The sequence below is a fragment of the Xyrauchen texanus genome, chromosome 7 (assembly GCF_025860055.1).
Source record: "Xyrauchen texanus isolate HMW12.3.18 chromosome 7, RBS_HiC_50CHRs, whole genome shotgun sequence".
In the NCBI taxonomy this organism is placed as follows: domain Eukaryota; kingdom Metazoa; phylum Chordata; class Actinopteri; order Cypriniformes; family Catostomidae; genus Xyrauchen; species Xyrauchen texanus.
In genome coordinates this window covers 4,070,010-4,080,943 of record NC_068282.1, presented here as the reverse complement: position 1 = coordinate 4,080,943, position 10,934 = coordinate 4,070,010, and the positions used below count along the sequence as shown (strand labels likewise).

At 34.9% G+C, this 10,934-nt stretch overlaps 2 protein-coding genes across 4 annotated transcripts in view; one reads left to right on the top strand and one right to left on the bottom strand.

Moving 5' to 3' along the window:
• The window catches only part of LOC127646844 (plakophilin-1-like), a 24,639-nt gene extending 18,124 nt beyond the window's left edge, over positions 1–6,515 (top strand). For 2 of the 3 annotated variants that reach the window (XM_052130754.1, XM_052130753.1), the window contains exons 11-13: positions 1–172; positions 364–448; positions 2,752–6,515. The exon at positions 1–172 is cut by the window's left edge and continues 24 nt beyond it. In XM_052130754.1, coding sequence (XP_051986714.1) covers positions 1–172; positions 364–448; positions 2,752–2,826 — 332 coding nt within the window. In that variant the 3' untranslated portion in view covers positions 2,827–6,515. The remainder of the gene's footprint in view (positions 173–363; positions 449–2,751) is intronic. The other variant, XM_052130752.1, reaches the window with a different exon arrangement.
• A 3,363-nt stretch (positions 6,516–9,878) lies between these two features.
• Positions 9,879–10,933, bottom strand: LOC127646846 (troponin T, cardiac muscle isoforms-like). Its single transcript, XM_052130755.1, has 4 exons — positions 10,760–10,933; positions 10,457–10,623; positions 10,273–10,363; positions 9,879–10,000 (listed from the first exon to the last, which is right to left on the bottom strand). Exons 1-4 carry the CDS (start codon positions 10,862–10,864, stop codon positions 9,980–9,982), a joined length of 384 nt encoding a protein of 127 aa, XP_051986715.1. The 5' UTR covers positions 10,865–10,933; the 3' UTR covers positions 9,879–9,979.
• Between the last annotated feature and the right edge of the window lies 1 nt (position 10,934).

Below are 10,934 nucleotides of genomic sequence, written 5' to 3'. Positions count from 1 at the left end.
TCGGCTTCCTGAACTCAGGGCTGACAAAGGACGATTCCTCACCCGAATACGACGGCACCATGGCAACCGCTCTTCACAGCACACATACCCTGATGAAGAGCGATCCTGAGATGGGCAAGAGTCTTCTGAATGACAGCTTGATCAAATCGCTCAATGACATGAGTCTCAATCAGTCAGTCTTAATTTGTGTTTATTTCTGTTAATAAGCTAAATTTTCATTCTTGACATATGAATTAGAGTAAAATAAGTGTCCTTTGGGCTACATTTAAATATAAAGCATTACATATACAGTAGGAAATATTACATACATAAACAATGGATAATATTATACTATGTAAAATATGTTTTATTGTAATGCTTTAGGAGCCTACCAAAGTCCCGCACTGCCGCCGGAATTCTCCTTCACAGTCTGTGGTTGGAAAAGAACATTCAGAGTTATCTTAAAAAGGTAATATTATGATGATAAATATATATGTATGTCTTACACATTACTTAATTTAATTTATAATAAAAAAAAATGTAATAAAGAAAACTCCTTACTACCCTTAAAACATGGTTCTATCCGTTGACATTAGCTAATGCATTAGGAATCATGAACTAACAATGAACAATATTTTTTCCAGTATTTATTCATCTGGTTAATTTCTAAATATGCTATTATTCATTGTTAGCTCATGTTGGTTCATTATGCATGAACGAATGTTAATGTGTACTATTTAAAATGTTAAAAATGTATTCGTAAATTAAGAATTTAGTATTGACCAAGATTAATAAGTGCTGAAAAGTTATTATTTCTTTTTACCATTTCTAAAATTAGTCATTGCTAAATATGCTATTGGTCATTTAGGTCATTTTAGTTCATTGTACATTAACTTTAATTAAGATTAATATGTGTGGGGCCTCGGTAGATCAGCGAGTATTGACGCTGGCTATCAACCATGGAGTCGTGAGTTCGAATCCATGGCGTGCTGAGTGATTCCAGTCAGGTCTCCTAAGCAACCAAATTGGACCGGTTGCTAGGGAGGGTAGAGTCACATGGGGTAACCTCCTCGTGGTCACTATAATGTGGTTCACTCTCAGTGGGGCGCGTGGTGAGTTGTGCATGGATGCCGTGGAGAATAGCGTGAAGCCTCCACATGCGCGACTTCTCCACAGTAACATGCTCAACAAGCCACGTGATAAGATGTGCGGATTGACGGTCTCAGACGCGGAGGTACATGAGATTCGTCCTCCGCCACCCGGATTGAGGTGAGTCGGTACACCACCACGAGGACTTTGAGTGCATTGGGAATTGGGCATACCAGATTGGGGAGAACAAAAATCAAGATTTTAATGCATTTTTTGAAGTAAGTTAGTGAAGAAGTTATGTAGGGAATAATTGACGACGGACCGTTGAATTATTGAAAAATAATGCACACCTCGAGGTGGTAGTGCAGCCAAGATGTAGAAAAAGTAGTCTTTGTTTTGTAAGATTATTTTGCTGTGGTAGTCTGTACGACTCTGTGAAATTTGGCAAAGTGATATGGAACTATTGTGCGGTCAAGACCTGGAACTACTTCATAGTCGCGCGTTTACTGAAAAATAATTGCACAAGTTAGAATGTCTGTCAACCAATCAGAATCAAGCATTCAACAAACCCGTGGTATAATTCTAAACGTACTATTGTTCATTGTTAGTTCATTATGCATGAACTTATTTTAACGTAAAACATTTTTAATGTTAAAAATGTATTGGTATATGTAGAAATGAACAGAAACTTAGATGAATAAGATTGTTAGATTTTTCATTGTTAGTTTATTATACTTAATTAACTATGTTAACGAATGGTATTGTAAAGTGTTACCTTTTAATGTAAACAAAATATTAGTATAAGTACAAATTAACATTAAGATAAATAGGTGCTGTAACAGTTATACTTTTAGTCATTTTTAAAAGTAATAATTTCAAAATATACTATTGTTCATTGTTAGTTACTTCTAGTTCATTATGCATTTACTAATTTAATATATACAACTTTTAATGTAAAAAATTGTATTGGTGTATATAGAAATTCAATTTAATCAAGATTAAGAAGTGTTAAGTAATTTTAGTGTGTGTGTGTGTGTGTGTGTGTGTGTGTGTGTGTGTGTGTGTGTGTGTGTGTGTGTGTGTGTGTGTGTGTGTGTGTTAGAGGTTGGGTGTGGTGAGAATGCTTTCAGTTGAAAACAGACCACACCTCACCATGGCGTTTCTGCAGTCGCAGCGGAGAAAGGGAGATAAGGGCGTTGTCTTTGTGTATGGAATGTGTGTGAATCAGTGTGTCTGTGCGTGTGTGTGTGTGTCCAGATGACCTGTGTGAACAGTATAAGTATCTAACCTTACCTGTTTCAGTGAAATGATTATACTGAGATAATGCAGCTTATTAAGCTATTATGCATTTAAACATTGGTGTTAAATATATTTAATGTACAAAATGGGGCCTGAAGCTATTCAAAAATGAAATAATTTTTCAATGTAACAAAATGTTGATAATCAACTTCAGGAGGTGTTTTATCTCACAATTATTTTATATTAAGTTTATGAGTTTTTCTAATACAGTCTAAAAGGCTGATTTGTCATGATTTGTATTTTCTAGCAATAAATAAACAACAAAATATTGATACTATGGTACTTTTGATATAAGTGATGACAGTATAAGGTTAAACGGTCAGGTGTAACTGGACCTTAAAATGTACTAATTATAATAATATGGTTTGTGTGTTTATCTTACAGAAAGGGATGAATAAGAAGTCTTTTGTGAATGACATAACTTCGGCAGCTTTCAAATCACGTCAGGTTGTTGAGTGACAGATGCTATTACCAGATGGGGAAAAACTACTCAAATTGCATTTTAATTGCAATGAAGTATTTCAGAATAATGACTTGTGTCATTATTAAATGTTTATTTCTTTTGGGGCCCATAGGCACTTTTTGTTAAGAAACGATAAACAAAAAAACAACATGTAAAAATAGCTTTATTTCCATTTCTCAAGACCATAGTATTTTCATTCAGTAAAGCAACTTTGTATATCCCATTCTTTGTGACTCTTAACAAACTGTTCTAAACTGCAGATGATTTGGAAAATATATTTGAAGTGTTATGAAATGCATTGTGTTTATGTTCAAGGATATAGAGTGTATACATTTCACCAAGGAGTGATTCAAAAGTTTGCTGACTCATTTTTACTCATGTGCTCCAAACAATATAAGGGTGTGGATCCTTATATCTATTTTTGGTGGTTTTAATTCATTATACATTTTTAGCAGCAGAAGTCTGTAGTCTTTAGCTTCTTTTTTAAATTCAATGTAATATCTTTGATTTCACAATATGTATTATGATTAATTATCATTATGTGTAAGTAACTCATTGTTAAAAACATAAAGATATGGGCTAATAAATATATGATATTTGTACACATCATGGTACTTTGCATTTAACAGCGTGCATAGAAATAACAAAGAAATAGTCATTAATCTTCAGTTGCATTAGCTTCAACTTATGAATTCAATGGACACATTTTATGATTCTAGATTTGTTTTTAATCTTTGTAGCACCTCAGATGAATTTATTATAATTGTTTTAATATATCTATATTTGTACATATTAACAAGACAAATACCATGCTGTAGATAAGGAGTTGTTAACAATTTGCTGTCATTCACCAGCACTGTATTTACTTAACAGACTCAAATTCACGGCTCTATAAAACAGAAATTCTGTTGTTTCTAATTCATTCATTTTATTGCAAATATTAAAAAAATACATACGTCTACATTTTCATTTGTTCTTAATAAGGGTGGAGGTTGTTGTTCTTGTCTTCATCATCTTCCTGGAGATGCTCTATTTTCTCAGGCCCTTGGTAGGCACTAGAGCCTTGGTACTAAAATAAAGCCATTTATTACAAATGTTTTATTTATGAATATATTTACAACAGCAAATATCATCAGTATGAACCGTATCAATAACTCAAAATTAGAACTTAAGTATCAGAATATAATGTTCTTGGTCATGTGCCAGTATTTGGTGATGTACTCTTCTTATACCTCTTCTTATCAACCACCATTTTTGACTATATAAGAATCTTGAGAAATATGTTTTTTGATGTTCATTACAGGTGCTTCAATACAGTTCATTGGTTTCTTAGTTCTTTAAAGAACATTCTGGGTGTTTTTGTTTTGACCATGCATAGATTTTGTTTAGCTTTTTGAGGATCAGCGTATGTCATGCAATCTGTCAATGTTGGCATATGTCAAATTTTGCTAGCTTCTACCAACTGACTGATGTATTTGTGCCGAAGTACTGTAGAGTGTGATTGGACGCACAACCTTTGACGCCAATAACAAAGGGGAAAGTGTATCTCCTCCCATTTAAATGTTCACAATCCTATTTATTTTGTTATCCTACATGCACAATTATAAGCAAGTTTGGGGAGTAACGTAATACATGTAACGGGATTACGTATTTAAAATACAAAATACAAGTAACTGTATTCCACTACAGTTATTGTAGAATTAAGTTACATTCAAAAAGTATTTTGATTACTGAAGAGATTACTTTGCATTTTATTGCCATTTGCTTCATTTAATATTTAGTCCATTCAGATAAACATTTATACATATAAATGATGCGATCCAAAGTGCATTTGAACAGCGCTGAAACACTTTCTTATGATGTGTTACATTCATACGAGCACACAGAGAAGTACGTTTGAAGTAAGTTTGGAGCAGAAGAAATAGAAATAAACAGTGTGTAAATTGTTAGCTTTATGCTAAGCTAAAATGCAATTTCTAGCCATTTTACATGCACATGTTACCAGACACGATCATATTTCTTATCAAGAAAATTCACGTTGGATCATAATTTATTTTTGTCTAGTATGACCTTTGATATTAGGCTCAAAAATCATATTCTTCATATTAATATTTTTAATTTGTTTTCTAAAAATCCTTAAAACAAGATCAATTTGATTTATTTTGTTTTAGAAGTAACACTGCATGAGATATTTCGGTTTTTCAGAGAATGTATTTTTAACATATTATTTTGTGTATTTTGTCTTACTGTACTGAGTTTTTATAGCCAAAACAAGTGAAATAATCTACCAGTGCTGAAGAAGTAATCCAAAGTATTTAGATTACATTACTGACCTAGAGTAATCTAACGCAATACGTTACAAATTACATTTTACAGCATGTATTCTGTAATCTGTAGTGGAATACATTTCAAAAGTAACCCTCCCAACCCTGATATATTTAGTTGGATTTGGTATATATTTGGGATTTTCGTTTTTTCCCTGCTGTCCATGAACCAATCAGAAGAGACTTGAAGCCCATTTTTGGTAGTTAAGAACCACTATTCTAAAGAATTAAAAGTTATTTGTGGAATTTAAAGAGGTTCTCCGATGGGACCAAGCAATCGAAAATGAACTAGCTGGCCTAACGCTAACCTGACATTTATTCCCAAAAGGAAAAATAAACAAACCAACAAACTATTGCAAAATTTTAACCATAGAGTGTAACCCCTTATTCAAACCATAAACTTTACAATTATTTAATTAGATAATAACTTTTGTGTACCATGGATAAAAGAAAACATCAGGATTTGGAATGAGACGACAGAAGCGAATTAGGTTACTGACATGTGCATTATTCATTTGTATTGCATAAATAAATATGGAATGAGTAACCAAATGTGTTCACGTTTTTCATTTCCTGAAATAAAGAGTTGGATAGCAGGCAAGCTAAAGTTTTATGCCTGTATTGGATTGATTTGAAGTCTTAACTTATCGTAAGTGCCAAATTGTACAATATCTTAAGATTTCACAAGACTATGTTCACAAAACTCAACCTATCCTTATTTTTAAGAGAGTAGGATGATAGAAACATTACACTAGGTGCGAACAAAATCCTTGTTTCTTATTTTATCCGCAACGGATTAACCCTACTTTGTAACAGGTGGATTTCTCCACATCTGTCATATGTATCTTTAGGCAGTAGCTGGGTCGTACTGGAGAAATCTGTCATCATTCCACCCTCTGCCCTGCAAAACCCCTCTCCATTCTTTTGGTGCTTTCAGTGGATCTCCCAGGAGCCTCTAGTCTGTCTGACCCTTATACACCACTGTGAAATGACCTTCCTCTTGAACCCATTAACAGCTGTCTGTCTCCATTTTCATGCCACTCCCAAAATGCCCTTTGTGCCAGTCAGACAGTAACTGAGCCATTAAGTCCTCTGGCATTTTAGACACTTAAACATTGAATGCTCTTTAGAGAGCTTTTCAGTGCGTTTCCTTGAGTGAAAGGCTTAGATAAACTGCAAGAAATCTCTTGCATCATCACAATGTGTGCTCCTGTAAAGGAAAGCGTAGCTAGAATGAGGTAAACGTGCTTGTCTACAAAAGTTAATTGTCATACACTTTGTATCAAACCTGATTAAACATCACAATGGTATTATAGCTTAGCTAATGTTTTTAAGCACTAGTCAGATTACCCAAAACAGCTGTGTAATTCAGAGTCAGGCAGGAGTCGAGATTTCTGCTTAAAACATGTCATAATCCTAATTGTGTTGGGGGTAACAAGTTACTATAGCTACTAACTTAACTCCATTTATAAGTACTTTAACAGTAGCTCAGCTGTTTTCAAAATTGAGTGGTGTTTAACAGGCTACTTTTTCCAGCAAATAGTTTAAGTTATATGGTGTTTTCTAGCTTATTAATAAAATAGCTAACTAATTAAATGGATAACTCCTAAACAGCTAGCTTTCTAGTTTTCTAGCTTATTAAAATACTACTAAAATAGCAAATTGATAAATAGCTAGCTTTCTAGTTTATCTTATCAAAATAGCTAACTACTGAAATGGGTAACTGATAAATAGCTAGGTTTCTAATATACCTTATCTACTAAAATAGCTAACTGATAAATAGCTTTCTAGTATCTTTTTAAAATATATACTAAAATAGCTAATTGATAAACATTACCTTATCAAAATAGCTAAATACTAAAATAGCTAACTGCTAAATAGCTTGCTTTCTATCTTATTAAAATTGCTAATGCATAAATGGCTAGCTTTCTAGTTCTATAGCTGATTAAAATAGCTAACTGATAAAAAGCTAGCATTCTAGATTACCTTATCAAAGTAGCTAAATACTAAAATAGCTAACTGATAAATAGCAAGCTTTCTAGTTCTCTAGCTGATTGAAATAGCTAACTGATAAAAAGCTAGCTTTCTAGATTACCTTATCAAAATAGCTAAATACTAAAATAGCTAACTGATAAATAGCAAGCTTTCTAGTTCTCTAGCTGATTGAAATAGCTAACTGATCAATAGCTAGCTTTCTAGATTACCTTATCAAAATAGATAACTACTAAAATAGCTCACTGATAAATAGCTAGTTTTCTGTTTCTATCTTATTAAAATAGCTAACTACTAAAACAGCTAACTGCTAAATAGCTAGTTTTCTAGTTAACTATTTTATTAAATAGCTAGCTTTATATATTTTCAAAATAGTGAACTGATAAATAGCTAGCTTTCTAGTATACTTATCAAAACTGTTATCTACTAAAATAGCTAACTGATAAATAGATAGCGTTCTAAGTTTCTATCTTATTAAAATAGCAACTACTAAAATAGCTAAGTGATTTTACGCCTCCAGCACCCTGAAGCGTGCTGGAAAGATTGTGGCTGATCTCTCCCACCCCTGCCACAATCTCTTTGAGACACTCCCCTCTGGCAGAAGGCTGAGGTCCATCAGGACAAAAACCTCATGCCACAAGAACAGTTTCTTCCCATCCGCCACTTGCCTTATCAACAAGGCCGGGTACCCACCCTGACACTCTCCACACTCCACCTCTGGCTCTACATGCCACTGTACTTACTCTGCTGCTCTTTTATTGTATTCTTACTTTTAATATATACTGTGTGGACATATTCAAATTTATATTGCTTATATTTTAATACTTGTTTTTTATATTTAGAGAATGTGTGACAAGCACGCCTACTACATACTTGGCAATAAAGCTTTTTCTGATTCTGATAAATAGATAACTTTCTAGCATTTTATCTTTTCAAAATAGCTAACTACTAAAATAGCTAATTGATAAATAGCTTGTAGTTTCAAAGTAGTAAACAAACACTTTCAAATTAGTTTCCCAACACTGTATCCAACACACAGGTGCATGGATTTTACAAGTGGATTATACTAGTGGAAGTCCACTGAGTGATGGAATAGACTGCTGATTTAGAAGTGAACTGTTTTGAAATAGCATGTTTGTTGTTTGTTAATTCATAGTGAGCATAGTGTATTAAACATGCTGTTATCCATTACAAAAAAGTATATGGTACCATAAAAATATCTAATGGAAAATCCATGCTAATACCATGTTTTTGGACATCAGTGTTCAGCTGGTCTATATGGTCTCCCAAAACCTGTTAAAGCCATCAAAACAGACCAGCCTAACCAGCATACAACCTTTTCCAGCAGGGACAACATGCAGCTTGGTGGCTGTGTATTTCCTTCAGATGTGGCTTTAGGTACGTACATACTCGATCACAGAGGGCCCAGTCGTAGGCCTTGCCACAACAAAGCGCCAACTGTTACTCAACAAAGAAAGTTTTGGAAACATGATGCTGTGCTAGATTAGCCTAGCAGCATTACACGTCTTAACTGGATCTTTATTGCACGTCTGACCTGTCTCTATTTGAAGCCAGTGAGATCAAGTATGTTATTTCAGGGCTACTGCACATCACTATTTGTATCTCTAGTGAAGGTAGCGTGATAGATTGTGAAATGGTCATGGGTTGCTTGAAATTGTATATTTAACACCTGTACGGGTTGCATAGCTTTTTGGCTACTTTCACATCGCAGCTGAAAGTGGCCCAAATGTACAATTATTATTGTTGTTGATGTTATTCTGTTTCTGCATTCTTCCTAATGGCACACTTGATTTACTCTCAAGAGTGAATCATAAAATAAACAAAATAAGATAATTTTCTGATAAAAGTGTGTGTGTGGTAAAGTAACAAGGACCTCGGTACCCTCAAACTGAAAAGAGGCCACCCCCATGTCTCTAATATTCTGGTCCCAAAATATTGTGTTCAGGGTGGATCCTATGGATTTGCCAGGGTGTTGTGGGTAGTTGCTAGGGTTGAACTAAACTATCCCTACTGCCGCTAGTGAAAAGAGGCCACCCCTATTTTGCCACGATTTTCTGTTCCGGAACGAATGGCTTTTATCACCTGTATTTTCACCCACAGGGTGAACATTGCACGTCCAATAGCTTAGAAAATTCAAAACACACCTCATCTAGGATGTGTGAAAAATGTGACACAAGCTACGTGCCACAGTTTTGGTGGAAAAAGATGAATTGGTTTAGGTTTAGGCGCAATAGTAATAAAGCAAGCATCACTATTAAGATTATTGACTTCTATTGACCTAATAATGAATTTACACTATTAAAATCGGTTAAAGTAGTCCATATTACTTTTTTATGTCTTCCTAAGCTAAGCCATATACATAAGCATTGTGGTGGCCAAAATTCCTGAAGAGTGTTTATTCGAAAATATAACCAAATTTAAAGCCATGTAGCCATTTCTAAACCATAGTTTTCTGTTTTCTAACGCTAGTGAGTATTTTTTGAAAGTCTCTGTTTTCGGGGGAGGAAAACGCTGTTTCAGTGTGGATGAGAGGTGTAAACGAAACAAAATCAATGCGTCTTCAACCAAAAATGAATTAGAGTGGACGTGACAAGAGCTGTGACCTATTCCTTTTATAGGTCTTTGTAAGGGGGTTAAGATGGGCAGGGAGGAGGCGAGAACCGGCTTGTCAGTATAAATAATAATTTAATGAAAATTTAAACCAAAAGCATGCCCGTAATTCTCTCTCTCTCGAACCGTCGTCACCAGCCGCCTTTATCCCTCGCGCGCCCCATCAGGCCGATTGGGGCGACGTTTTTTGATGATCAGAGACTCAATTTCTAAGTACAGTGATCTGTGTGAGAGAAAATCACAATTATGATTCATTGATGATTCATTGCCGAATACCTTTCTTCCTTACTTCTCATGTTAGTCACATTCCATTTCTGGGAACCGACCCAATGACGAGAACACAAGTTGAGGTCTAGCATGGGTGTGACTGCATGTATCCATAACATTACTGCATTTAAAGACTTTATGACTTTCTGCTGTCACGTCCTGTACCGATGACACTATTTATTTATTTATTTTCAATGTAGGCCAATACAATGTGTGATCTAACCTTACCTCATATTTCTGGCATGTATATTTGTAATGCAGTTTGAATTTCTCCACTTCTAGTTGCCGGATCCACTTCCAGAGTTCGTTTGCGGCCTCTCTGCATGAAACCACGTATGTGAAACACGATTAACCATTCCATGAATCTGTGCCAACAGCCTGTAGCTTCATGTTACTGCACATGCTAATTTACTTTGGCAGAGGTATGTCACATTGCCGTGAAGTTATGTTTTGACATCTTTGTTTCCTGAGCTTGTCCTCAATGAGGTTTACGATGTTAATCTCCTTACGGCGTTCGCTAAGAATCGCTCTTTTCTTCTCTCTTTCTGTTTGCTTCTTTGGCCCGCCCCTTTTTTCTGTCTGTCAATCACAAAACAGAAAGTAAGCATTCGTGGCAGCTATGTAGCATGATATTGACCTTTGAGGAGCTCCTGGTCATTACCCTCTGCATATATCCTGTATGCTGAAAGCTAGCTATGTTCTTGAAGGAACTTACGGCTAGTTTGTTTTGACGTTCTTTGTCTCGCTCAGTGCTAATCCTCTTCTGCTCGGCGGTTCTCCTGATATGAACAAAGAACCCCAAGACAACAAGTAAATTCATCACAGTTGACAATATTGAACATTGATGAAATGGTTTATTTCGACAGAAATGTTCGCTAGTCTTATCTTAA

Excerpts from the sequence above, each read along its gene's own strand:
- LOC127646846 (XM_052130755.1), bottom strand. The coding sequence starts at position 10,864 with ATGAATTTACTTGTTGTCTTGGGGTTCTTTGTTCATATCAGGAGAACC. Across the intron at positions 10,364-10,456 it reads TGTGACATACCTCTGCCAAA|AGAGGCCGCAAACGAACTCT; the intron begins GTAAATTAGCAT and ends GGTTTCATGCAG. Across the intron at positions 10,001-10,272 it reads ATACATGCCAGAAATATGAG|ATCACTGTACTTAGAAATTG; the intron begins GTAAGGTTAGAT and ends TCTCTCACACAG.